This window comes from Mesoplodon bidens (assembly GCF_964165515.1).
Source record: "Mesoplodon bidens genome assembly, chromosome: 4".
NCBI lineage: Eukaryota > Metazoa > Chordata > Mammalia > Artiodactyla > Ziphiidae > Mesoplodon > Mesoplodon bidens.
Genome location: NC_138160.1, coordinates 147,112,724 through 147,139,977, shown reverse-complemented (window position 1 = coordinate 147,139,977; position 27,254 = coordinate 147,112,724). Strand labels below are relative to the sequence as shown.

At 56.6% G+C, this 27,254-nt stretch overlaps 3 protein-coding genes across 6 annotated transcripts; 1 reads left to right on the top strand and 2 right to left on the bottom strand.

Annotated features, from left to right (window-relative positions):
• Positions 1-571: 571 nt before the first annotated feature.
• SLC25A23 (solute carrier family 25 member 23) lies at positions 572-13,284 on the bottom strand. 3 transcript variants are annotated; one of them, XM_081232540.1, is made up of 11 exons: positions 12,967-13,284; positions 11,760-11,886; positions 11,104-11,191; positions 10,711-10,822; positions 9,200-9,358; positions 8,962-9,114; positions 8,651-8,758; positions 7,329-7,496; positions 2,362-2,512; positions 1,182-1,362; positions 572-859 (listed from the first exon to the last, which is right to left on the bottom strand). In XM_081232540.1, exons 1-11 carry the CDS (start codon positions 13,120-13,122, stop codon positions 703-705), a joined length of 1,560 nt encoding a protein of 519 aa, XP_081088666.1. In that variant the 5' UTR covers positions 13,123-13,284; the 3' UTR covers positions 572-702. The 3 variants fall into 3 exon arrangements, with proteins under 3 accessions (XP_081088666.1, XP_081088667.1, XP_081088668.1); XM_081232541.1 differs by having other exon boundaries at positions 11,760-11,814; XM_081232542.1 differs by having other exon boundaries at positions 643-803; positions 12,967-13,283.
• Positions 13,285-15,388: 2,104 nt separating this feature from the next.
• Positions 15,389-18,418, top strand: CRB3 (crumbs cell polarity complex component 3). Of its 2 annotated transcripts, XM_081233664.1 has the most exons (5): positions 15,389-15,675; positions 15,896-16,082; positions 16,838-16,911; positions 17,558-17,701; positions 18,047-18,416. In XM_081233664.1, the coding sequence occupies exons 2-5, from the start codon at positions 16,001-16,003 to the stop codon at positions 18,116-18,118; spliced, it is 372 nt and encodes a 123-aa protein (XP_081089790.1). In that variant the 5' UTR covers positions 15,389-15,675; positions 15,896-16,000; the 3' UTR covers positions 18,119-18,416. The 2 variants fall into 2 exon arrangements, with proteins under 2 accessions (XP_081089790.1, XP_081089791.1); XM_081233665.1 differs by lacking the exon at positions 15,389-15,675 and having other exon boundaries at positions 15,719-16,082; positions 18,047-18,418.
• A 97-nt stretch (positions 18,419-18,515) lies between these two features.
• Positions 18,516-27,254, bottom strand: DENND1C (DENN domain containing 1C). The gene is made up of 23 exons (XM_081233662.1): positions 27,206-27,254; positions 26,188-26,252; positions 26,059-26,102; positions 25,868-25,917; positions 25,380-25,499; positions 25,230-25,299; positions 24,968-25,048; positions 24,811-24,876; positions 24,669-24,722; positions 24,446-24,556; positions 23,591-23,691; positions 23,441-23,486; positions 23,215-23,316; positions 23,001-23,126; positions 22,016-22,120; positions 21,165-21,255; positions 21,030-21,070; positions 20,750-20,821; positions 20,095-20,139; positions 19,918-20,025; positions 19,673-19,740; positions 19,327-19,534; positions 18,516-19,226 (listed from the first exon to the last, which is right to left on the bottom strand). Exons 1-23 carry the CDS (start codon positions 27,220-27,222, stop codon positions 18,612-18,614), a joined length of 2,406 nt encoding a protein of 801 aa, XP_081089788.1. The 5' UTR covers positions 27,223-27,254; the 3' UTR covers positions 18,516-18,611.

Genomic DNA, 27,254 nt, shown 5'->3' with positions numbered 1-27,254 from the left:
GGGGGAGTATTTGAGAGGGAAGTTTCCCTGCAGTCCAGGCTTTGCTGGGGAGGTAGGGGGTCCAGTGTCTGTACAGGGCCTGGGAGAGGCATCTCCTCCCCTTGTGGCCGGCATGAGACGTGTCAGGACAGTGGACAAGTCCCGTGGGTTTTCAAGCTGGGAGGCCAGGACCTGGGTTTCCTGGAGGCTCCGTAGACTATGGGGTTTGTGACATGGGGGGAGGTCTCCGGGCTCTGGTGTGTATCTGGGATGGGGGCGCGTGGGATCCAGGATACTGATTGGCCTACTGGGAGCTAGACTGGGGGGTCTGAGCGTTCAGGATCTAGTGCTTGGGAGGACTCGGGTCAGAAACCAGGGGTTAAAGGGTTGGCATCCAGTGCCTGGAGGTGGTAGGGTCTGCCTCTTATGGATGAGGTTTTAGTACCCAGTGCCTGCGGTGAAGGGATTTGGGGTCCAACAGCTGCAGTCGCCAGCACCCGCACCTCTGCCATTGGGCTCTCGCGACTGTGGTTTGAGGAGGGAGGATCTGGTGGGTCAGGGCTTGGAAATCTGGGATCCGGTGGTTGAGGGTATAATGATTGAAATGTGGGGATCTGGGAGTTGAAGCAGAGTGTCGAGGTAAAGGGATTCAGGAATCCAGTGGCTGGAGGGAGGGGGTCTGAGATCCAGTGCTTGGGGCCCCGGGACCTAGGCATTGCACTGTCAGGATCCGGTGCGCTGAGGTTTCTCGATATCCAGAATCCAGTGGCCGAGCTTGGAGATCCAGGACTTGAAGCATGGGGATCTAGGATCTGCCAGTGGATCTAGGATCCAGTATTGCCTGAGGACACTGGATCTGGTGCCTGAGGAAGCTGGGGGTCTGGGGGTTTAGATACAGGGTATGTGCTGCTGTGGTCGGGGTATCAGGATCCATTAGCTGGGTTGCAGGGGATCCAGTGGTTACGACGTGGAGGTCCAGGACTCAGTACGTGTTGGGGGAGAGGGAAACGTGGGATCCAGTGGCTGGGATGTGGGGATGCAGGACCCAGTGGATGAAGTATGGGGATCCTGTGGTCTGAATGCGTTGGGCGGGGGGACCTGGGATCCACTGGCTGGGCCCTCGGTCTCCAGTGGCCGAGGTGTGGGGGATGTCACGATGGAGGTGAGGGATCTGGAGGAGGGATGGGCTCTGGGTCCCTCACCTGGATGTGACCCCCAGGGCCTGCTTCATGTTCTCGTAGACCACGTAGGAGATGCTCACGGCTGGGATAACCTTCATGAAGTTGGGGGCAATGCCCCGGTAGAGGCCCCGTACGCCCTCCTGGGACAGGATGTGACGGAGCAGACCCAGCATGGACAGCTGGGGGGCTCCCTCGATGGAGGCTGGTAGGGGGTGGGGAGGCCAAGTAAGGCCAAAGGCCCCCCTCTCGCTTCCCCCTCCCCCCGACTCCCCCTCAGGGCTGGGCCAGGTGGCCACTGCAGCAGGAGGGAGGAAGGTTAGACTAACAGTGGGACCTACCACTCAGAGTCGGGACTTCTACTGGCCTTGGAATTGGCCGCTCATCTCTTCACCCCAATCTGGAGGCCCCAAGTTTGGGGATGACTAGAAACAGAGCAGCTATGTGCGGAGGCGGAGGTGGAAGAGGGCACAGAAATTTCCTCTTCCTAGAACTCAATTCCTTCTCCTTTTTCCCAGCTAACTCTTACTCAACCTTCCAACCTCCATTCCAAACCAGCTCTTCAGGGGAGCCCTCCTTGGCACCCCAGTCTAAGCTTTTCCTTCTCCCCTTTATTCAACCCTAAATCCATACTTCATTGTGGAATGATTTATTCACCATCTTCCTTCCTCTCCAGCTTGGGAGCTCTTTGAGGGTGGAGGACCACATCTGTCTTATGCACGGACGACCCCCGGCAAAAATCACAAAACACAAATGCTAAAATCCCCGAGGAAATTCTCAAAAAAGATTCAGGGATAGTCGCGGGAAAAGAAAAGAAAAAAGAACCTCAAAAGAGCAATACAGAGAAATACAGTAAAACAGTTGTAGCCTGGCCCTCCTCCTCCTTTTGACCTCACTATATCCCAGCCTTGCAAATTAGAACCCAAGTTACCAGCCCGGAAAGCTGCCTCCCAGCTGAGATGGCTAGGATGCTCTTCCAGCACTGGCTATATCTGTTCTCCTACTTAGGGTAAAGGGCTCCCATCCCAATGTCACAAAAGGGTAAACTGAGGCCCAGAGAAAAGTAGGGACTTTAGTCAAGGCCATCAAAATCCAGGAGGATCCCAGCCCAGGACACTGCCTTCTCACAGGGTGGAGCTGGGGATGGGAAGGTGGACCCAAGTCGTGAGACCTTCCCTACCTCCTCCTCCCACCCAGGCCTCACCTTGGGCCTGCATGCGGGTCCGGACCAGGGCCAGGGGGTAACTGGCTATCTGGCCACACGTGCTGGAAATGGTGCCGCAGGCCAGGAGCACGAGGATGCCCGGGTCGGCCGAGTCATGGCTATACTGCTGGAGCCACTGGTTCTTCAGGGTCTGGCAGGGGTGGAAAAGGGAGGAGGGTGGGTTGGAGGTGGGTGACACCAGGACCCTGGCTTCAGAGGTCCTGCTGGCTGGCTTCTGTATCCCATGATGGCTGGTGTTAGCCAAGCATTTTACCTGCATGCTCTCACTCAAACCTCACCTAAACCCTCTCTGGTATGCGGAATAAGAGCCCCCCCCCTACTGTTCCTGCCTTAATCCCTGGAATCTGTGAATATGGTACCTTCCGTGGCAAAAGAGACTCTGCAGATGGGATTAAGTTAAGGATCTGGAGATGGGAGATTATCCCAGGATATCCAGGGGGGTCCAATGTCATCACAAGTCTCCTTGTAAGAGTCAGAGAAGGAGACGTGATGACAGAAACAGAGATCAGAGAGAGACAGAGAGAGAGATCTTGGGGTGGGGGGAGATGTTATGCTGTTGGCCTTGAAGATGGAGAAGGGGCCATTAGCCAAGGAACGTGGGCACCGCTAGAAACTGGAAAATATAAGGAAACAGATTCTCCCATAGAGCCTCCAAAAGGAAAGCAGCCTGCTGACACCTTGATTTTAGCCCAGTAAGATGCATTTTGGATTTCTGACCTTCATAACTGTGAGATAAGTTTGTGATGTTTTAAACCACAGTTTGTGGTCATTTGTTACAGCAGCCATTGGAAACTCATACAGTCTCCAAGGTGGCCACCCCGCCCCTTATCCCTTACCACTTCAGCTCAAACCTGCCGACTCCAATGGCCAAGCATCCATGGCTCAGCCTGAGGATTTTATCTGGTCCCAGGCAAGGCTGCTCTGAGCACATAGGAACAGGTGGGCAGTGCTGGGAAATTAGCACCCCCAGAAGCAACCTTCAAATGATGACTGACTTGGTGTATCAATACCCCAACTCCCTTGCCTCTCTGATGGGGGCATGTTCTACACTTTCTCCCAGAGGTCCCCACCAGGATTGAGCTCCTCCTGTCTGCTGTGGTATCTTGTTTGATAATGCACTGTTATGGGTTTAAATGCATCCCCCACCAAAAAAAAAAATGTGTTGGGGTCTTAACCTTAGAATATGACCTTATTTGGAAATAGGGTCTTTGCAGATATAATGAATTAAGATGAGGTCATACTGGAGTAGGGTGGGCCCTTAACCCAATATGATTGGTGTCCGTAGAAGAAGAGGAGAAGAAAAAGGACCCATTGGGGAGAAGACAGTCATGGCAACAGAGGCAGAGACTGGAGTGATGCGTCCACAAGCCAAGGAACGCCAAGGACTGCTGGCAAAGGCCAGAAGCTGGGAAGAGGCAAGGAAGGATACCCCCTACAGATTTCAGAGGAAGCATGGCCCTGTTGACACCTTGATTTTGGACTTCTAGCCTCCAGAACTGTGACTATTATAAATTTCTGTTGTTTTAAGTCACCCAGCTTGTGGCACTTTGTGAGGGCTGCCCTAGGAAACTAATACTAAAGCATGATATTTTTGGTTGCCTTCCCTTCCCTGTCTTACTACTTCCCCTCAAAACCACTTGCCCCCCATCCCTGCTTCTGGAAGACCTACAACTAAGACAAGTACCATTACGATCCCCATTTTATTGATGAGAAACTGAGGCTCAACAGAAGTTACTTGCCCAAAGCCACAAGATAAAGGTGAAAATCAACATTCAGAGCCACCCCCAAGTCCAGAGCTGTGCCCTTGGCCAGTCCCTTCTGAAGCCTTCTGTGAGGCCTCTGTAAATCCAGGATCTTCTTTTTGGCCTTGGGACTGGAATTGCTCATAGGTTTCATTTCCTAAGTCAATTCCAGTGCATTGGCAATGGCTGCCTGGAACTGTGTTGAGAAGGACTCAGTGCTGTGATGGATTGGTGATGTCTGGCCTGGGCATGGAAGGGGCAAATGAGAATCGTTTACCATTACTGCCTTTGTAATTTTAATAGCTGCCTTTTGGGGCTGGAGCTGCATTTGACAAATAGGTGTTCTTAAGACCAGTTCTGTTAAAAAGAGGCTTTGATGACTGGAAAAGTATGGTTAACACTGGGCTTAAAAAAAAAAAGGGTAAGTCACTTTTCTGCAGGACTTCTCAGAGCCTTTAAGGGACTAATTTAGATCTTGAAATGCCAAGAGGGCACAGGGCTTTTCAAACTTCTTAGACCTCTGAAATCCCTTTTGGGGTGAAGAATGAATGAACTAAGGTTGCAGAATAAGGCCTTATTTCTGCTCATGACTCTGAATGGCTTCCTATCACATTTAGGAGAAACCCAAACTCATGATCAACTGAGTCCTTGCTGACTCTTCAGCTCCCTCCAGCCACTCAAGACTTCCACTCCTCAACAACAAAACAATCTCATCAAAAAATGGGCAGAAGGGGCTTCCCTGGTGGCGCAGTGGTTGAGAGTCCGCCTGCCAATGCAGGGGACACAGGTTCGTGCCCCGGTCCGGGAAGATCCCACATGCCGCGGAGCGGCTGGGCCCGTGAGCCATGGCTGTTGAGCCTGCGCATCCGGAGCCTGTGCTCCACAACGGGAGAGGCCACAACGGTGAGAGGCCCGCGTACCGCAAAAAAAAAAAAAAAAAGGGCAGAAGACCTAAACAGACATTTCTCCAAAGAAGACATTTAAGATGGTCCACAGGCATGTAAAAAGGTGCTCAGTGTCGCTAATTATTAGAGAAATGTAAATCAAAACTGCAATGAGGTATCACCTCACACTGGTCAGAATGGCCGTCATTAAAAAGTCTACAAATAATAAATGCTGGAGGGAGTGTGGAGAAAAGGGAACCCCCCTACAATGTTGAAGGGAATGTAAATTGGTGCAGCCACTATGGAAAACAGTATGGAGGTTCTTTAAAAAACTAAAAATAGAGTTGCCATATGATCCAGCAATCCCATTCCTGGGCATATATCTGGATAAAACTATGAATCAAAAAGATACATGCACCCTTATGTTCATAGCAGCACTATTTACAGTAGCCAAGACATGGAAACAACCTAAATGTCCATTGCCAGATGAATGGATAAAGAAGATGTGGTACATGTATACAATGGAATATTAGCCATAAAAAAGCGTGAAACATTGCCACTTACAGCAACATGGATGCAACTAGAATTATCATACTAAGTGAAGTAAGTCAGAGAAAGACAAATACCATAAGATAGCACTTACATGTGGACTCTAAAAGATGGTACAAATGAACTTATCTACAAAACAGAAACAGACTCACAGACATAGAGAACAGACTTATGGTTACCAAAGGGGAAAGGTCGGGTTGGGGAGGGATAAACTGGGAGTTTGGGATCAGCTGATATATATCACTATATATAAAATAGATAAACAACAAGGTCCTACTGTATAGCACAGGAACTATACTCAATGTCTTGTAATTAACCATAATGAAAAAAAAAAAGAATTCCACTCCTCCAATAGGCCATATTCATTCCTGCTTCTGGACCTTGGCATTGGCTGTGCCCTTGTTCACACTCCCTCCTGATACATATTCAACTGATCACTCCAACACCACCTCTCAGAGACATTCCTAGACACGCCCCCCTCCTGCCCATGGCTACTTTCGATTGCACGTCCTGTTTATTATCTTCTGAGAACATTTCAGGATCTGAAATTACTTATTTGCTGGTTGACTTGACTTCTTTGTTCACTGGAGGGGTGTCCCGGGAGGACAAGAATTATGTTGTGCTCCCTGAATGCAGCAGCCAGCACAGTACCCAGAACACATGGATGCTTAGGACATAGTTGCTAAGTGAATGGGTGAATGAGTGAATGAATGAATAAATGAACGAACGAATGAATGAAGCCTTGTCTCACTTGGCTCCGTAGACGCTGGGTGCTGGTAGGGCAGGTATGGATGGCAGGTACCGGGGATCTTAGATCAGGATCAGCTATGTCATTTGCGGGGCCCAGTGTGAAATAAAGGTATGTGAGGTCCCTTGTTCAAAGATTATTAAGAATTTCAAGAGGGTGACAGCAAAGCATTCAACCAAGTGTGGAGCCCTTCTGAGTTGGTGACTCTACAGGTTGCCTGCCCATAAAGCTGGGCTGGATACAAAGATTGAGGGTGGGGGGATGCTTGGGAACTTCTGAGGCTGTGCTAATGGGGAAAACCTGGTGGCCCCACCAGGAGAAGGGAAAAGCAATGGATGAGGTCCCTGGAAGAGAAATAGCAAAAACTCCCAGCTCCTGCTTCTCCTGATAAAGGCCGTGAGATGCTGGTCATGAGGTTTGGATTTTATGGTGGTGGCAATGACTGAAATGGCCTTGAAGAAGACAATGGCCTGGAGATGGAGGCGCGTCTAACCCAAGTTTTTTTGGGGATGGGCATCTTTTTTTTTTTTTTTTTTTTTTTTGCAGTACGCGGGCCTCTCACTGTTGTGGCCTCTCCCGTTGTGGAGCACAGGCTCCGGATGCGCAGGCTCAGCGGCCATGGCTCACGGGCCCAGCCGCTCCGCGGCATATGGGATCCTCCTGGACTGGGGCACGAACCCATATCCCCTGCATCGGCAGGCAGACTCTCAACCACTGCGCCACCAGGGAGGCCCAGGGGATGGGCATCTTTGAAGCTCATCTTCGCCTGCTCCCACGTTTCTGTGAGCTAGAGTGGTCCCTGACTTTCACATGTCCTGAGACCCGGGAAGGCCAAAGGACAGATGGAAGGTTCTTGCGGTGGCAAGTGGAAGAGTGGCGGGGCAGGTGGGGAGGTCCAATGCCTGAAGGAGTTCCCCGGGATCCCAAGGCCCACGGTGCTTTGCTTCTCCACCCCTAGCTATGGAGGTCAACTGAGCCAGCCCCACAGGACGGGCAGATCCCAGAGAAGGGAGGACCACAGACCTCGTAGATGGCCAGGTCGATGCCCGCATAGGGAATGATGCCCAGCACGTTAGGCAGGTAGCCGCGGTAGAAGGCTCGGGGCCCTTCTCGCTCCAGGATCCGCCACGCACAGTCCAGCAGCCCCTTATACTGGCCCGTCCGGCGAAGGGTCAGCCGTGTCTTCAGTACCTGGGGAGAAGTCGGTTATCCCTGGAAAAGCTGCCTTAGGAATCACTACATCCTGGAATGAAGACACTTCGAAATTGCACCTCCTAGATGGAGATACCCTGAGAATAACTGAATTAAAAGAACCACTTGTGGGACTTCCCTGGTGGTGCAGTAGTTGGGACCCTGCACTTCCCTTGCAGGGGGCATGGGTTCGATCACTGGTCGGGGAATTAAGATCCTGCATGCTGCTTGGTGTGGCCAAAAAAATTAAAAAAAATAAAAATAAAAATAAATAAAAGAACCACTTGCTCTAGAATCTTCTTCTACCCCCAAACTCTATACCTACAAACTGGTTACGCCTATCAGACTTGCACGTGGCACCCACTGCTGTCTCCCAATATCTTGTTACCTTCTCCCTTATCAATAGAAACTGCTCTTTTCAGTAAGAACACAGCCTCTAGAAATAAAGACTACATTTCTCAGCTTCCCTAGGCATGTAGCCATGTGACTGAGTCCTAGCTGATGAAACAGAAGATGCAGAGGTATGCAAGGCTGCCAGAAAGCATCCTTAAAGGCAGGGAGGTGTGCCTTCCTCTGTTCCTCCTTCTTGGCTGGAGCATGGATGCTGTGACTGGAGCACAAGCAGTCATTTTAGTCCATGAGGTGGGTGTCACATGCTGAGGTGGTAGAAAAAGATAGAGGGAATGAACCTGGGCCTCTAACACTCTGAAGCCACCAGACCATCCCTGAACTGCTCACCTCCGGACTTCATTTACGTGATTTGAGTTTTCTGTCACTCAGAATCCTAAGCGATGCCTGGCACAATCTGAAACTTGAAATGATTTCTCCAAAAGTGGTTTCACCTAGAAATGATTCCCTTGGGGACAAGCATCCTGGAAACCAGTATCCTTAGACGAGTCATATCCATAAAGGGCTGGACCCCACAACTGTTATCTAAACAGCTAAACCAACACTACTGTCCCCAGAAGTCACACCTCAAACTGTGATACCCAGACCAGCTACACATGAAAGAGCATCGCTCTAATGAGCTACAGTCTGAATCAAGAAGAAGCAAAGTTATAATCCCAATGCTTCTCCCACCTTGGAGTAAATGGTTATTGCAGGCCCGCCCTCAGCCCTGCAATGGAGCGTCTGCTAGGGTCCCTCCTTCTCACCTCCATGGGGTAAATGATGGTTTGGGCTGTGGCACCAGCCAGGGAGCCAGCCACAAAGCGCTCCTGCACATGCAGTGTCTCCTGCTGCCCCCAGATGGCCCGCTTGATCTGAGAGGGAGACACAGAGGTGGTGGGACCTCAGGGGTTGGGCCTTCAGTGCACTTGGACCTTCCCTCTGCTGTCCTCCTCCTGGGTGCATCCCGAAGGGGAGCAGATGCCCACTCCTGGGGACCTGCAGACATACCCCACCCCCAGGCCAATCCTGCAAAACCTCATGTCTGTAGCCCACGCCTCCCCATGCCTGCCCCAACCTGCTCATAGGCCATGAACTTGATTGCCGACTCAGGTGCAATCTTGAGCACGTTAATCCCGTTGCCACGCCACAGGGAGCGCACGCCCCCCTCTTGGATCATGCTCCGTAGGCCTCCCAGGATGTTCAGCCGGTTGGTGTTGGAGGCGTGGACCTGGGTGGGAAGATCAGGGGGCTTTGAGGACCCCTCCAGGGGTCCAGGCCTAGGGAAGGGGGTGGGTCTCTCCAGGGCCCCTCACCTGCATGAAGACCTTGAGGCGGTCCAGGGGGGCTGTGCCCGTCCGGGACACGGCACCCGCCATCGCACCCGCCACCAGCTGTTTCCACCACATGCCAGTCAGCTTCTCCTGCTCCGAGAACTCATCCGGGACAGTCAGGCACTCGCCAATGTCCAGGACCTGGGGATGCAGAGGCTGGGGGTGTCATGCCCCAGTGGGGCTGGGGGGATGCAACTCTGCCCTAAACTGGGGCGTCTCCCCCATGAATCCCAGGGTACCCACCAATGAATCCCAGTCCACCAGTGAATCTCACTTGGAGAGCCCAAGAGATCTCTCTTGGATCCCTACCAGATCCAGCCCCACAGTCTCCACAAAAGATAACAACATCCTTCCTGGGGGTCTCCACCAAATCCCATCAGAGCATCCTATTTAAGTCTCTACCCACCAGGGGACCCCCCTGGTGGTCCAGTGGTTAAGACTCCATGCTTCCACTACAGGGGGCGTGGGTTCGATCCCTGGTTGGGGAACTAAGATCCCACATGCCGCGTGGTGTGGCCAAAAATAAATAAATAAAAGAGAATATATAAGAATATATATATGATGGGAATTCCCTGGCGGTCCAGTGGTGAGGGCTCTGAGCTTCCACTGCAGGGGGCACAGGTTCGATCCCTGATCGGGGAACTAAGATCCTGCATGCCGTGCAGCACGGCCAAAAAAACAAAAAAAAACAACAACAAAACCCAAACAACAACAACAAAACAAACAAGCCCCTGCCCCATAAAGACCCCTCCAGAACCAATCAGATCCCTTTGAAGGATCCAACCCAAGGGTCCCCCATGTAAGAATTCCAGAAGATACCTCCAGGGCCACACAAGATCCTACCAGGGACTTCCTATATATGGAGCCCAGCAGATCCCTTCTGGGGGTCTCCCCCACAGAGATCATCCCCCCTCTAGCATCCTTCACCTGCAGACTTCTTAACCAAGCCCCTCATGGGTCCCCCAGGGTGGGAATCTCTGGATCTCCCAAGAGGATCTCAGCAGATCCCACGGATGGACCCCTCCAGCTGCCATCAGATCCTACCAGATGCATCACTCAAGGATTCCCACCCTGGAAATGGCAATCCAGAGCACTTCCTCCCTCCCAAGTTCCAGTAGATCCCGTGAGACCCTCTGAAGACAGCGGCTTCCTAACTTGTCTTTTCAGCAGCAGAATCCTTTATTGAGGGGAATAGAAACCAGCAGAAAGAGAGCCATGTGGTTGAGGGTGGGAGACCAGATGCCCCATCTGGTGAGCCCTTTCTTCCCTGAACCTCCAGAGGCCCCACAGTACGTCTGAAGGGTCCCCATCAGCTGGCAGAGACCTCCCCAAATGGGTCCCGGGAGCCCCAGATGGAGGAGGAGGAGAGCAGAGCCTCATCCCTCGGCTGCTCCCAGTGGCTCCTCCTTCTAGAGTCCTGAGCCAGCCCCTCCCCCCATGCCCTGGGGAAGAGGGCCCGACCACGAGGCTGGGACAGCCGCCCCCCACCTCACCGTGGAATGCTTCCAGAAATACAGCACGTCTTCCACATTCTCCAGCGAGTGCAACAGGAAGTGGTCACGCCATTCCTGCCAGTCAATGGTCATGGTGCCATCACGGTCCATGCTGTGGGGGGAGGGGTACAGGTGGGACAGAATCAGTGCCTGGGTCCAGGGGTGAGTTGAGTGAGGTTCTTGTGGATTTGGGGGGGGGGGTAGACTGAGCTCCTTGGCACTGGGAGCTCCCCATTTTACAGAGTGGGAAACTGAGGTTCAGAGAGGGGAAGCAACTGGGCCAAGATCTCAGCTCCACTGCCTTGGGATTGGGTCTGAGGCTCAGAGGCTCAAGGTGGCTGAGGGGTCTTGGGGACCTGAGTTACCTGGGATTCTGGACACCCCGCTACTCACCTGTGCAGGATTTTCTCTGCCTGCTCCAGCGAGATGGAAATGCCCAGAGCTCGGAAACTCTGCTGGATCTCAGAGACGTCGATATGACCTGGGGAGGGGGCCCGAGGTGGGGAAGTGTGTGTGTAGGGACCCTGAGATGGAGGACCAGGACAACTTGGAATGGGGATATTTAAGAAGACCAGCGGATCCAGGAACCCAAGGTGAGGTTTGTGGCAGGGTTGGGGGGGGGGTCCTTGACCCACTGGGATCAGAGGGGTAGAACTGGGCCATATTGGGGGGGGGTCTTCTGTTTGATGAATGAATGAAGGATTGAATCCAGGGATAATTATGGGGGTCTCTATGCCATAGGGGGTTGAGAGGCAATATTGGACACCCAGAAAAAGCGATGGGGGTGTCTCTGTCTCATAGGGAATCCAGGAGCAATGTGGGGGGACCTTTGTCCCACAGAAAATTAAGACTAATAAATAATAGTGTCCCACCCCAGAAGGAAAAGGAGGCCGGCTGGGCCCCGAACCACCTAGCTGGGGGTGAGGAGAGCTCCCAAAATAGCCTGTGAGTCATCAGGGAGAAGCGGCCCTCCCTCCTCTTCCTAGCGCTGCCAGTTCTAACCCTGTTGGCATCTCCAGGGCCCCCACAGCCCCATCCCTGGGCCTTACCATCCTGATTCCGGTCCAGACTGTGGAACAGAAGTAGCAGGCGCTGTTCCCGCTCCTGCAGATAGAGGAAAAACTCCTCCAGGTCAAGGCCGCCATCTGAGTCAGCATCACCCTCAGGGGAGATGCCCTGGCAGGGGGGAAGGGACAGGAGGAGTTCTGGGAAGCTGCTCCCTCAATCTGGAGGAGGCAAGACAAGCTTATGCCCCAGGAACCCAGGTCCCCCCTCCCCCAGCCCTGCACCTAGAGGACCAGGGCGGGGAAGTCACCCCCTCCCTTGATCATCTCTTTCCTCAACAAGATGCCCAAGGCCAAGGTAGGTCTGTGAGGTGGACAGCGGTTGTCCAGTTTTCCTGGTGAGCAAAACGAGGCTCTCCAAGGTCAAGTCACATGTTCAAGGTTACAGAGCTGGGAAGTGAGTAGGTGGACTTGGGCTCTTGTCTCTGAAAGCCTGTCCTTCCAGCTGTCTCTTATATGAACTTGTCCACATGGCAGTTTCAAGAGCTCTCCTTGGAGACAGCACCGGGCAATGTGGGGCAATGACATCCACACTGAACATCTGCAAGGCCTCTGTTTTCCCATCTGTAAAGTGGGAGGTTGACTGGAGGTCTCAGGGTGCTACGGAGACAGTCCAGTGGCATCTGGGCCTCCAGGTGTGGGGGGACACATGCACGGGCTTGGGGTCAAGTTCCTGCTTTGATAGGTGCATCCCCAGCTGAGGGTGGCCTCGGATAGGATTGGGTCCTTGGTTGGGACAGCCTGGGGCATAGAGCCAAGCCCAGGAAAGGACAGGGAAGGGAATGTAAACACAGAGGCTGGGGAGGGTGTGTCTCCTGGAGGTGGGTGCAGGCCTTGTGTCTCGGGTTGTGCAAAGAGTTCAGAGGAGGGTGTGTCCCGGGCAGTGGGCAGGAAAGCGCACGCGGCCCCATTCCCAGGCAGACATCCCTCACCCCGAGGGAGGAGGGGGACGGGTTTGGCAGCCGAAACTGCAGGCCTGGGGCCTCGATGGTCCTGTCTTGAGCGAGCCCGTTAGGCCCGGACACGGGTGGGCAGGGGGAAGGGGACAAGGACGCCCAAGCTAGGAACAGGTCCTGGAGTCCAGCCACAGGCAGTCCCGGGCTGCTCCCGGCGCTCCATTCAGCGGCTCAGGTTACCCTGCGCGGGCTGGGCTCCAGCGCCACGAACCAGGAGGGGGTCCCGGCGAGGGTACCTGTTGTGCTCCGCGGTCCGGGCTGCCCCCGCCCAGCCGGGCCAGTCCCTGGCGCAACTCGTGGACGTCCAAGCGACCATCCTTGTTACTGTCCAGCTCCTCGAAGAGGCGACCCCAGCGCTGACGCCGCTCCGCATCGCCCGGGCCCCCCCGCATGGCGCCCGCCCCGGGGGGAGGGGAGGCCCGGTAGCGGCGGCCTCAGCCGGGGCTTGACGGCTCCCCCCTCCCCCCAGGGGCCCCGCAGGGCCAGCTCCGCGGCCACTGCCACCGCAGCCTCCGCGCTGTCTGCCCGGCTCTGGTACTTGCAGGAGGCGGTGACTGCTGGCCGTCGCCGCCCGCGCCAGAACTTGCGTCTCCTCCGCATTGGGGGGGAGGGGGATGGGGCGGAGCTGGGGGGGCGTGTCAGGGATGCTCTGGTATTAGCACAATCTAGGGAGCAACCACGTTCATTCTGGGAAGGGGGGTTCGAGAGATCAATGATCTCAGGTCTGGTTTCAGGGTTCCGTTTCTGCGTGCCTCAGTTTACCCTCTGCCCAAGGAGACGAGGTAGGGAGATGTCAGGGATTGGGTTACATAATCTCTTTCCACTTGACCTCCCTCCTCTACTAATCCTCCTCAGGAACTAAAGTTCTCGGTTTCCCTAGACGTACTCAGAACCAACTCTGTGCCATCTAGCCCTGCAACAGCCCGCCCACTCGTTTCACATTGCCTAAGCGGCCACAGAAGCAGAAAATCAAGTCGCCTTGCTCTCCCTCCGTGTTTTCTTCCCGCCCGCGCGCCTCCTTTCTCGGTCCCACTCAGACTGGGAAACAGAAGATCAACACGTGGCGCGGCTGCAAAGTCCGTTTCCTATTGGCCAGAGCCGCAGGAGCTGTGCCCTGCTGTCCCGCCTTGCTCACCCACCTAGGCGGGGCCTCCCCACTGACCCCACACTGCCTTGGGCCCCGCGGCCCCCGGCTCGCCTCGCAGTCTTAAAGGGGCCTCTGCCGGATCCAGACGCCGAGCAGACTGCTTTCTCCGGACCGGCCTAGGGGGGGATCTCAGAGTCCCAGGAGCGGCTGCGGATAAGGACCGCGTAGCTGGAAGCGGGGCCCCAGCCTGTCGCGCTCACTGCACCTGCCAAATGCCCCTCCCACTAGTTTCGGGCGCAGTTTCTCGATTCGCCATTAGGGGGAGGGGGGCCCAGATCTTTTGACAGCGAATAATAATAATAGCTAACGTTGATTCATTGCTTTGCACAAGCCTTGACCTTTCACTCACCCCTCGCGTCGTCCTCGCTAAAACCCTATAAGGTAAGTGGGACTGGCCTTCCCACTTCACAGATGACGAAACAGGAGGTTAAGCCGCTCACCGCAGTCCACATGCCCAGGAAGGGGCAAAGCAGAGATTTAACTAGACCTGGGATTCTTACCCAACATCGCTCTATGCCCTAGAAGGGATTAATTTTCCCTTAACCATCACTCTTCTCTCTAGAGTCCCCAGGAGGGGGTCGTCTTATTATCATCGTCCTTTATCCAAAGGACGATCGTGAAGGCACACATGGTTCCCACTCAGCTTCTGCCCAGACAGGTGTGCTCAAACGAGCCTCTTGTAGAGGGTCCCCTCACAGACGTTTTCATTCACAGGTCGCCCTTGCAGGTGCCGTACAGATATTTTCCCACGGAGATGCCCCAAACAAATGTTTTCTCACAGATGCATCCTTGACAGGTGGACCTCAATACACATGAGCCCCGCCCCCCACGATGTGCTTCAATGTGAGTGTGCCCCGTGCAGGCGCGCTCAGGTCTTCCTCTCGTGTGAGCTCTATTCTATGCAGCTGTTTCCTTCACCTCACAGGTATGTTTCTCAACAGGTGTTCCTCCACCCAGGAATGCGTTATAGGGCCTCCCCCGCCATACGTGAGTTCCATTTAATCATTCACCCATACGGGGCTCTTTCCATATAACTGGGTCCCCTACAGGTGTACTTAAATGCAGGTATGTCTCGTACAGGTGTTTCCAATACCTTTACACACAGGAATTCCTTCTGCAAGTCTTGTTCATTTCATAGGTGAGCCATGCAGATGCATTCCCCAAACAGATGTACCCCACGCCAAAGTGCCTCAGCCAGGTGTTTGTAACCATGCAGGTGTGTTCTATACAGCTGTTTTCCACACAGGTAGGCTTCCATTCAGCTATACTCCAAAGAGATGTGATTCAAAGCAGATGTCTCCCATGGGTGTTCTTACACATCCTTGCAGATTTCTTTACACGTTTGTTCCCATGCAGGTGTGTCCCACACCAGTGTTTCTTCCTTAGAGGCTCCCCATCCGGGTCTACCCCAGACAGGAGTGCCTCACACATCGGTGACTCGGTGCCCCGTGTGTCTTCACACCTGGACGATTCTACAGATGTACCTGCAGTGCAGGTGAGAGGCCCCTTTTACACCTGCGCGCTTCCGCTCCTTTTCACTACTCCCGATTATGGGGTTGGGTTACCGTTACAGGTGCGTCCGCGGCGCGGAACCGCCCCCGCTTGGCCCCGCCCTTTCATCTAGGCTCAGGTGCACAAGCCGGAAGTGCGCTCACCTCCAAGGTGAGTGACTAAACTTTCCGGGTCACGTGAGCCGGCGGAGCTGGAAGAGTCCGACCGAGCCACTTACCGACGGATCGAGGGTTCGAGCGAGGGACCGGAATCGGGACCCTGAGCGGGTCGAAGACGCCCGGGCCAGGTAGGGAGGCAGGTCACGCGGCTGGGCCTGCCACCCCTCCCCCCTTCCCTTCCCCTTTCCCCAGCCCAGGAACGCGCCGCCCCGAGTTAATCTTTAACTCTGACCTCTGGCGGCGGGGGGCGGGGCGGGACTCCTGGGTGGCCGGCGCGGGTCGCCCCTCCCAGGGGCCTGTGCTCGGGTCTGGCCCCCTCCCCCACGCTCCGGCCTTTCTCCTTTCCAGCCCCCAGGTGCGGGGTCGAAGGTACCGCCCCCCCGCTCGAGATGCGGTAGGAGCGGCGCGCGCGACAAGCCCCGTCCCCGGTGCCACCAGCCCGTCACCCGGCCCATGGCGAGCCCCGGCCTGGGGCTGCTCTTGGCGCTCGGCCTGCCGCTGCTGCCGACCCGCTGGGGCCGGGTCTGGGGGCAAAGTAGGTACCGGTCGGGGGCACTGGGGGTCGGGGCTTAGAAGCGCTGGGTGCCTGGGACGCTAAGAGGGCAAGAACCCAGGAACGGGCATGCGATGCCTTGGGAGCAGGAGTCTAGAGTCTGGGGTAGGGCTGGGGGCGTAGAATTTCTGTGTCCTTCCTTGGACGGTTGGAGTTGGTCTAGGAGAATTCCTGAGTTGGGCGGAATTGTGAGCTGCCGGGAGAAGAGGCCTGCGGGCCGGAGTCTCAGCAGGGTTGAGCAGTTTGGGGGAAATGGAAGCCAGGAGGAGGCCTGCCTGGGGCTCCAAGCCCAGGTGGAGCAGGCTGACCAGAGGTGGGGACTCAGCCTTTCAGCCCTCTATTCCAGTTTCGGGAGCCTGGGGGGAGGTGTGAGTCAGACGCTCCAGGGAAATGCAGGATCCGCCCGGATCCTTAAGGGCAGAGGGAGGGCCGGAGAGGTGAGGCTGGGGTTGCGGGGAGGGTTGGGCTTCCCCACACCATGCATTATAATAGCCCCCAACTCTGCGCAAACTGCAGACCACTGTTGGCTGATTACTCAGCTCTGGGCTCCCCTGGGTAAGGGGTTCCCCGTGGAGCAAAATCAGCGGGGCCAGCCCCTGGGTGGAGGCCACTCACAGAATGCAAGACTCAAAAGGGCAGAGTTCTAATGAGGGGACATGACCCAGGAAGATGCAGATGCTTCCAGATGGGAAGGAATAGATGGGGATTCATTTATCTTCTCTACCACCGCCCTGCAGCACTGGACCCCACTGTAAGTGGGAACAGCACGATTACACCCTCTGGCCCCAGCCCTGGCTCCAATGGGGCCCTGGTGAGTTGGGGTATATGTGGGAGAAGAGCGGCAGGGCTTTTATTCGGGAGTCCCCCGTGTAGCAGATGGGAGGGCCTAGATTCCCAGAGGCGGCAGGCTGGACAGTGGGGGAGGCATTGGAGAACCCTAAGTGGGAGAGACCAGAATATCAATATGGCAAATGGGGAGACTGAGAACCCCAGGAAGGGGATGGGCAAGAACACCATGCCTGGCGGGACTTCCCTGGCGGTCCAGTGGTTAAGACTCCGCGCTTCCAATGTAGGGGGCACACGTTGGATCCCTGGTTGGGGAACTAAGACAAAAAAAAGAAAAAGAAAAGAATACCATGCTTGGCAAGTGTAGGGGGTCCAGGAGCCCCCTATGCCGCTCAGGCAGGGGGAGGAGGGATCTAGGAGCCTAGATGCTGCAGGCGCTTGGGAGAAGGACCCCAGACATGGCAGGTGGGGGAGCCTGGGAACCCCAGATGTGATATGATGGGGATCAGGAACCCTGAGTGGAGGAAGCCAGTCACCAAAAGTGGCAGGTGCGGGGTGGGGGGAGGGGATTAGCATTCCCAGATAATTCTCAGGCGGGGGTGGACGGGATGCCCAAGTTCAGGTGGGTCACACCTGTACCCCCACCCCCACCCCCCACCCCCCGCCAACAGTCGCAGGAGGCCACCATTGCCATCATCGTGGTCTTCTCCCTCCTGGCCGCCCTGCTTCTGGCCGTGGGCCTGGTACTTCTGGTGCGGAAGCTTCGGGAGAAGCGGCAGACGGAAGGCACCTACCGGCCCAGCAGCGAGGAGCAGGTGGGTGCCCGAGCTCCACTGCCTCCCAACCTCAAGCTGCCGCCTGAGGAGCGGCTCATCTGAATGCTGGAGCTGGCCACAGCTGCCTCCACGGCCCAGGACTGCCCGGCGCTCAGCTGCACACAGCAGCTGCCACCGACACACCAGCCTCTGATGGCTCCGGAGGACTTGGGGGGGGCCACGGGGCACCTGTTGGGCGGGCTCTGCGAAGCATGCCGCCTCTGCTTGACTCTGCCTGCAGTTGGGGTGCCGGGGCTGCGGACCTGCCTCCCCGCTTGCTGCACCATCAGCCATCTGTCTGCCTGCCACACAGGCCCGACACCGCCCCCTCTCCTTTCCTTTCAGTTCTCCCATGCAGCCGAGGCCCAGGCTCCCCAGGACTCCAAGGAGACGGTGCGGGGCTGCCTGCCCATCTAGGTCCCCTTCCTCTACCCATCACCCTTCCTGGCTGTGTGACCTTGGGGGTAGGCAGAGCCCTGTCTGGGCAATGAAACACACCCAGCACTTAAGAATAGAAGGGAAGAAGGTGCTTCGAAGGCTCTGCCCTTGAAGGCAAGGGAGACTGAGGCTGCTTACTTTATATGTATCTATACAATGGGTAGAGCCATGTAATAAACCTTTCTGTGAGCTGGTGGGGGCAGGAGTTAGCCTAGATGGAGGAGACACATAGGCTGTTGAGAGATGAATTGTAAGGTCTCGAGGGTCCTAAGGGCTGGGGGGGGCTTCCTGGAAGGGAAAGGCTTTTAGCTGCACCTAAGAGCCAGCCGGAGGCTGCCTCGGGAGGGAAGGTGGGGAGTGGGGTGGGTGTCTGAGCAGAAACAGGGCTCCCAGGTAAACCCACCAGGAAAAACAAGCTTTGGGCCCTTGCAGCTTTATTGAGGGGCCAGAGTCTCCTCCAGACCCCTGATGATTAATCTTCAAAACACTTTTTAAGCTCAGCAACCCTGGGCCGGCTCCTGGCCTGGAGCCCCCCCAAATTCCTAGCAGGAGGATCAGGGGACCTGGGTGCTCCCAGCTCCTCGTGGGGCTGGAGGTGCGTGTGCTCTGGGAGCAGGACCTCCGAAGGCTGGGCTTTGGGGTTCTCTGGGGAACCGGGATCCGAGAAAGAATCAAGGACTTGGGATGTCCAGGTAATATCCGAGTTGGGCTTTGTGGGGGTCAGAAGTCGGGGGCTTTCTCGAGGGCTGGGTTCTGTGGAGAGCTGGGAGCAGGGACTCTCCTGGGCTGTGGGATCCTCGGTTGCCTCGTGGGGAGGGGAGAGGCGTAGAGGCTGGGGCTCTGTGAGAGAGGAGCTGGGGTCCCCTTTGCTGCTTGGGTCTGCGGAAGCTGTCGAAGACTGGGACGGAGAAATGATTTCTGGGCTGGCCTCTGACGGCAGCTGGGAAGTAGGGTGTTTCGAGGAGCTCGTGGCCTCTGAAGGCTGGGGACTGTGCAGAGGCGGCAGGCCGACAGAAAGGGACAGGGGCTGGGGCCCTGGTGGTTTCTCATCATCTGCTTGCCATCTTGATCTTCCTGGTATGTCAGGCTGGGTGGGGATGGGGAGATGGGCACGTTGCTGGCCTTTAAATGAAGGAGGGGCTGGCAGGTTGGATGAGCAAATGGGGAAGGGCTGGGCGGGCTCTCACCAGGCTGAGGCAGCTGTCCAGGTCCCCTCTGTGGCAGCAATCCAAACTCTGGCTTGGCCGCAGGCTGCTGTTCCGGGCGGCTCTCATGCTCAGACTATCCAGAATCTCACTCAGCAAATCCAGTTCTTCTCCGGACCCAAGGAAGCTGCCATCCAGAGCTTCCTCTGCCAACGGTTCCTGGGCATCCTCAGGGCTCAGAGAGGGTGTCCTGGGTGAGGATGGGCAGCCTCAGATATCTGCCCCAGACCAGCTGCTCTGAAGGGTCTGGAGTTTTGGGGCCCACTTCCCCAGGAGTCCCAGCCCCCAACTTCCAACATTGCTCCCTCCCTCTGCCTTGGAGTCTTACCCCTCCCCCAGGGACTCAGAAGGTCTCTCTTCCCGCTGGAGTCTCCTGCTGGGGCGAAGGGGCCGGTTCTACAAAGGACAGATTTGGGGGCTGGGGCCTCAGGAGCTACAGAATCAGGGGGTTCTGTGAAGGGGGAGTGGGCACCCCATTTTGGGGGTAGCCAGATGTCTGGCTGGAGACGGGATGGGAGAAGGACTTGGTGATAAGTCCAGGTACGTGCGTGGGCACGGGGGCGGGGCTCTTACCTGTCCAAAGTGCTGGGTGATAGGCAAGCGCTGCTGCAGGCAATCTGAGCGGCTGGTGAGGGAAGGGGCCCTCAGGGACCCCCCCCTCTGCAGGCCAGAGTCCCCATCCTAGGAAGAGGGTGGGTGAGCCTGGAGCCCCTCCCCCCGCTGCCCCGAGGCATTGGCTACTGGCTTTACCTTGTACATCAGAAGGCTCTGCACACCCTTCAAGCCACTCTTCGCCTACGGAGGAGCCGAAAGAGACAGAATCCAGAGCGATTTGACCCTGGACATTTGAGAACTCGGCCCTCCATCCCTGAGGACACTTTTGTCTTGCCATCTGCTCATGTGTGTCTCAATATATATTCAGGTTCCCCCGGTACCCCCTAAGAAGTCAATACCAACTTGCCCCTTTGACTAACACAGAAGGAATATTACTGGAGGAGATAACCCCCAGATGAAACAGGGAATGGCAAAACCAGAACATCGTAAAAATGAGTCAGTGTTCAAAAGCTGAGCAAAGAATAAAATCCAGCAGACAATTGCGAGCTGTGGAAGTTGGTCCCAGGAAAATTTGGGGCTTGGGAGAAAAACCACAAGGGCAGAAGCTGGGATTGTGGTGTCTCAGAAGGACAAAAGATGTTTGCCAAAGAACCTTGGTTGTCATTTTTAAATAGGAAAGACCTGATGTGACAAAAGTGAAGGAACAGTCAATGGAAAATAAAAGTAGGAAACATGGTAAATGGTTTAACTGCTGGTTTAGTTCTGATAAATTGTGTGTACTCTAAACGTGGGGTTAAACCGTCCTCTGCCTTTGTCACCCTGGTAAGTGGCCTGTCTAGCCCAGCCTCACCGAGCGGTACATGTTTCTGACGGCTGGTTGGGTCTTGGCCTTGACGGAATGCAGGAGGGCACCACCACCTTTCTGGGGAGAGAAAGCCAAGGAAGAGAGGCTTGGGCACGTGGGGTTATCCCAGACCCCACCTGCCCACCCGGGCTGTGTATTACTGGAGGATCCCCTCTCCCTCTCTGAGTCTTGATTTCTTCACCTCTATCTATAAATGAGCATAGTGGGGATGGTTGTAGGTTTGATTTAATCCCACAATAAACACTAAAGTGTTTGGTGTTACTACCTTTAGGTTGTCTGCCCAGAGCTGGTAGGAGCGAAGGGTCCCTGGAGAGAGGAGAGAGCATTGCCAGGGTGGGCAGGCTCAGACTGGGCCACAGGTGGAGAGGGGCGGCGCTCCGGGGCCAGGTGCAGAGCTCACCTGAGGAAGCCCCGCTACAGGTGATCTCCTGCTCAAAGAGGTCTGAGAAGCCTTCTCCCTTGTTCAGCTTCTCCAGTCGGCCTTCGATGAACTGGGGGCAGGGCAAAGGGTCAGAGAATCAGGCTGCCCCAAACATCTGAATGCGAGGGCTGGGGATCCACTCGCCCTCAAGACGTAGAAGCCATCCCCAGCCCCTCCAGAAGCCCAACCTTAGGTCCCAGGAGTCTGGAGCCCACCTCAGGAAGCCAGAGGTCCACCGTCTCCCCACCCGTCCCCACCCCAAGTCAGGATCTGTCTTCAGGGACCAGACCCCGCTCCTCACAGGGTCGGAGGAGTAGGACTCTGCCACTCCAGACAGGCCCCCCTCCTCTCAGTGACCTTGGAGGAGGTCGACCCCACCTCCAGGGACCCTGGAAGCCAGCCCGCACTGAAGGACCCTGAAGTTCATCCCACGTTCTTCCAAGAACTCAGGAGTCTGGTTCCACCTCCCCCGCTACGTCCCTAGAATCCAAGAGTCCAGCCTCCTCTCCCTCCACCCTCGACCCAGGAGGTTCCCACCTTAGGGACTCAATAATTTCGTTCCATCCCAACCTCCTCAGAGGCCTAGAGGTAGATCTTATCCCTGGGAACTCAGGTCAGGGGCTCCCACTTTTAGGGACCCAAGAGTTCAGTCCTGTCTCTCCCACCCCGGTGACCCTGGAGTGGGGGGTCCGGCCGGGCCAACTCTCGCCCCGCCCATTGGGCCCAGGCGTCCACCCCTCCAGCCCCGCCTTCGGCCTCCGGGATCCGGGACTCTGCGCCCCTAGCCTCGCCCCTCCGGCCCCAGCCCCGCCCTCCGGACTCTGGCGCACCTGTTTGAACAGCTGCAGGTGCACAGCCCGCCGGTGGAAGGCCTGCAGCGGCGCCCCGGGTTTCTGGGCCAGGAAGGCTTCTTCACTGAAGGTTACAGGCTGGCCCTGGAAGAAGGACTTGGATTCTAAGCTCCCCGCGGCTCTCCAGGATCCCTTATTCTGCTTTCCATATTCTACCTTACATCTGTGTAGCAAACATTGATGGAGTGCCTCTGTGTCCCTGATGTGCAGGGCCTCGTGGGCTGCAGGGAGGACTTGGGCTTTTACCCCGAGGGAGGTGGGAGCCCCGGGAAGGCGGTTGGCAGAGGGATACGGGGCCTGACTCAGATGCTCCCAGGTGACCTCTGGCGGCTGCAGGGAGGTCAGATTGCGGAGCGTGGAGGGTGGGAGTCCGCAAGAGGGGACTCATGGTGACGGGTGAGCGCGCTGATCCAGGCAAACAACGATGGGGACCAGGCCGTGGTGGAGACAGAGGAGGGGGAGAAATGGACAGCTTCTGGCTGTGTTCAGGGCAGAGTCGAAAGCAACGTCAGATTCTCAAATAATAGAACTCCCTGACCATGTTTTTTATAGAATAGTTGTGAAAAACTGGGGAGGAGGGGATGTCAGGGTTGAAAGTCAGCAGATCAGAGACCTGGCTTTGACACTTACTCGCTGTGGGGATTCCAAGCCTTGGTTTCCTCATATGTAGAATGGGACCATAAGAGTATCCGTCTCATAATACTGCTGTGAGCATTAAGTGAAATAATAATCGCAGCGGTAAAACCTATCATATATCAACTGTGATGTGCCAGGCACTAACCGAGCATTTTGCTTATGTCCATTTACAGACTCACGTGACCCTTTTGGGTGGGTACTGTTGGGATCCCATTTTACAGATGAGCAAACGGAGGCACAGAGTAAGCACTCCATAAACGCTAGGTATTATTATTCTGAATCCTTTAGGGACCCACGGGGTCTCTCCCTCTGCGTCCCCGAAGCTCACCGGGCCGCAGACTAGCGCATCGCGGTACCCCCCGAAGAGCAGGGCCTGGGCTTTGAGGAAGAGACGGGACACCCCTTCCCCGGGGGTCAGCGCGACCTTCCTTAGCCGCAGCCTCAGCAGAGACACCTGGAGGACAAGGGGGCAGCGCTGAGCAGGCGGGTGCGGAGCCTCGTCTCCCGGATGCGGCAGGAGGGTGGAAGGGGGTGTCACTGACCACATCTGGGGGCAGTGCCTGCACGTCGTCGAAGGGCGTCTCCAAGGTATTGGAGTCCACGTTCATCATCACGACGTCCTCCAGGGCTTTCTCCCGCACTCTCTGTGTTAGGGAGTTGGAGTGGCGATGGTCGCTCAGAGCCCGAGGATCCCCGACAGGGGAGGATACCTGGGGGTGCAGGGGGGCACTCCACCCAACCCTGCCATCCAGGTCCGTTCCCACTTACCTCGGAGAGACTGGCGTGCACTCCGATGAGGTAGGGCATGGGCGCGCTGCGGAAGACCGAGGGGGCCGGTCATGCAGGCGCCGCCCCCGGGTCCCCAGGACCCTAGGCCTCTTCTCCAAGCCCTGCCCATCTCCAGCCCCTGCCCCTCACCAGCAGTAGTCCAGCAGATGCGGCGGTAGCGTGGGGATCAGCACGTGCTCCCAGCGCATGGGGTACAGGAGAGCGCAGGACGCGTGGACGCATGACGTCAGCTGGGGACGGGTCGGGGACCGTGGAGTCAGGGCCTGGACCCCCAGCTTCAAGGACCCTCTCTGGACGGTGGCTCTCCCGGCTTCATATCCCGTGTCCCCAGTCTCCTGTCTCCCTCCACCTCCCTTCCCCACCCGCTACTGGGTAAGAGGTGAAAACTCAAACCCCTTTCTTGTGAAGGCCAAGAATTCCGCAAATTACAGCGCTTGGAACTGGTGGTGCCAGGACTCAGCACGTGCTAGTATCTCTCTCTAGGGGTGGAAGCTAATATTCAACCCTCCGGAATCTCTCTCCTTAGGGATAGGACAGAGACTCAGCCCGCTGACCCCACCCCTAGAGAGGCGGAGCTAGAATTCGGTCCCCCCCACCCCCGAAGTCCCGCCCCTAGGGGTAGAGGCTGAATGCTAGCTCCACCCCTACCCCGTCCTTCTCCCCTAGGGGCGGAGCTAGAATTTAGCCCTCTCTGATCTCACCCTCCAGAGGGGCGGAGCCAGTCTTGTTCTGGCCCACAGTGGGTGGAGCCTGGACTCAGCGCTCCTGAAGCCGGGGGAGGGGGTACAGTGCAGCCCGCTCTGATTTCCCCCATAGAGGTGGAGCCAGGATTCAACTCAACCCTGACCTTCAAAGGGGCTGAGCCAGGACATTGCCCTCGGGTCTCGCCCAGTGGGGTTAGAGCGAGGAATCCTCCCCGATTGTCCCGCCCCCAGGGGCCAAGCCAGGCCTCGGCCCCTCCCCGGCCCGGCGGTCCCGCCTCACGGTGCTCAGCTTTCTGGAGGTGAGCAGGACCCTTCGCTCTGCCAGGAGCGCAGCGAATAGCCCCACTATGTTGTCGTCGGTCACCGCCACCACCAGCTCCGTTAGGTTCCTCTGAAGACCAGAGAAGAATGCTGGACGCGAGGGGCCACAGGATCTGAGAGCCCTCTCCGGGTTTCCGGACCTCTTCCCCCCTCCCAGAGTGCCCTCTCAGGTCTCCACTCACGTTCTCAGGAATGGATGGCAGGCGGCCGGAGTCGGGGGCCACGAAGCAGGAAAGCTGGCGGGGGATTAGTAGGGGGACTGATAAGTCAAGCGGTTAACCTCACGTGGGTGCCCAACCTTCCAGGGTCTCCAGCTCTGCTCACCGGCATGCTCTTCCCGGGGCCAGGGGGCGGGATGCCTTGCGCACTGGAGATCATCACTCCCCTGCCCTGGGGGAGATGTGGTGTGTGGTCCTCAGGGCCGGGGTGCTGCCTCTCCAGCCACCTGAGGTCCGACGCCCAGCGGGGAGGGGGTACTCACCAGCTCCAGCCCCACTGAGTCCTGGGTCCCGGGAAGGGGCTGCTGCAGCAGATGTAGAAGAAGTTCGTCGACCTCTGAGACCTGGGTAAGGGTGGGATGCCTGAGCCAGAATGCGGGTTGGGGACTCTGAGGGTCTTGACTCAGGCTGGGTGGTCTGGAGCCAAAGGGGCCCGGTCAGGCCTGGGAATTCAGAGCCAGGCTGGGGCCGTGGTGGGAGTGGGACTAGGACTCCTGCAGGAATGACAGGGAGAGCTGGTCTCACTTGATCCTGGGCCAGGAGGTCCCCCACTGTGTTCAGCAGTTTGTAGAACACTTCAAACCAAGGCAGGTGGCTGCGGAGAGTGGACACAGTTTTCATGCAGTGCCTGTAGGCAGAGGCCCTTCCCCCGGCCCAGACCCCCATATCCCACACCTGAGGATGCAGAGACAGCTGTGGGCACCAGCCCGGAGGCGGCAGAAACCAAATCTGCGGGTGCCGATCAGATCCGTGAGGGCAAAGGTGAAATGCTGTACGGCGGTGCAGGGGGGCTCCCTGGGGGCAGGAAAAGCTCTCAGAGAGACCTGGGCATCTCACCCCCATGAACCCCCCCTCCCCTTCATGCCCCTGACAATGCTCCTATTACTGCGTCCACCAGTCTGGGGCCCTGGGTGTATAGGTCCCTAGTTGTCAGCGTCTCCAGTTCTCTGAGGCCCTGGGTCCCTGAGACCCTGGGTAAATGAGTCCCTTTGTGTATAGGTCACTATTTGTCAGGGTCCCCGGGTTTCTGAGTCCCTGGGTCTCTGAATCTCAGGGGCCCTGGGTATATGGTCTCTGTTGTCTGAGTCTCTGGGTGTTTGAATCCTGGGGGTCCATGAGAGGTCTGGGTCCCTGGGTCCTTGGGTGTCTGCTTCCTTCCATACCTTTCCACATCAAAAGGGAAGCAGAATTTAGGCACCATCAGCATAGCCTCCTGGGGGTGGAGAGAAGCACACACTGCTTGGCCACTCAGGTTGGGCTCCACCCCTAAGCTCCCAGTGGTCTGAGACATAGGGTCCCCTCCCCCAGGGGGACAGGCCCTGGCCCCTGGGGAGCAAAGAGCCAGCCTGCATACCTGGTCCCTGAAGTCTGGGGGGAACTGCCGCAGGATGGGGGGATCTGCACAGAGAGCAGGCTCTTAAGTTCAGGATCCCGGGCCCACCCTCCATCTCGACCCCCATCCCCAATGATGCCCCTGACTCACCCTCTTGCAGGGAGGGAGGGTAGGCCGCTTCGAAGAACCAGTCAAACAGTGCAGGGAGACCCCTTCTGCAGGACAGGAAAGGGTTCAGTGTGTCCAGGGATTTGCTTCTGTGTGTGTGTCTGCACCTGTGTGTGATTGTGTGTGTGTGTGTCTGCACCTGTGTGTGTGTATGTGTGTGTGTGTCTGCAATTCTATTCTGTGTCTGCCTGAAAGGATGAGACTGTCCAGAGCATGTGTCAGGTAGGACTTTGCATATGTGTGGCTGAGCCAGTGTGAGGGTGAATAACATCCCCGTTTTCTTGGGTGGGCCTGAGGGTCCCTGGGTATATGTGTGAGGCCCTGCCCAAGTGTCTCTGTGTACGTGACTTCATGGGGCCCTGGGGCTTCAAGGGGCCCTCAGATTTTTTATCAGAGGAAAGAGGGCAGCGTGCCCTGGTCCTTCTGGGAACCCTGCAATCTCTGCCTTCCTCCCCTGGCCCCCAACCCTCTATCCACCTTGCAGAGCATGTCGGGACTTGGGATCAGGGAGAGAGACAGAGGAAGAGAGCGGGGAGTGAGTGCACACGCATTGTCCCTGAGATTGGGACCCCCCACACTGAGCTTCATCCTCGCGCTGACACAAGTCCCACACAGTCAATCATTCCTGCACATGGACACACAGAGCCCGCCCCTCCCCCCCGCTGACCCCGGAAGCCAGGTTCCCCATCACTGAGATACATCAAAAGGCACAGGCTCAAGAGTTACAAACTTAGTCATACAGAGCCGGCGGAGAGCAGGGGAGAGAGAGAGAGAGAAAGAGAGAGAGAGAGTGAGATTGGAAGGTCCCAGAGTGGCCTGAGTGTGCCTGAGAGCGGAGTCCATACTGTAGGCCAGCTGAGTGTCCTGCCCTAATTCCAGCCACCTGCTCCTGTGGCTCGCGGTCCCTCCCGGGCCTGCCCCAGCCTCGTTCTCCTTGGCCCCAGCCCAGGCCCGGTCTGGGAATCTTGGTCCAGAAGATGGGAGAGGGGGCAGCTCTTACTCAGCTGTGGATCCCATGGTCCCTGCAGGGCTGGCCCGGCGGGGCCCTT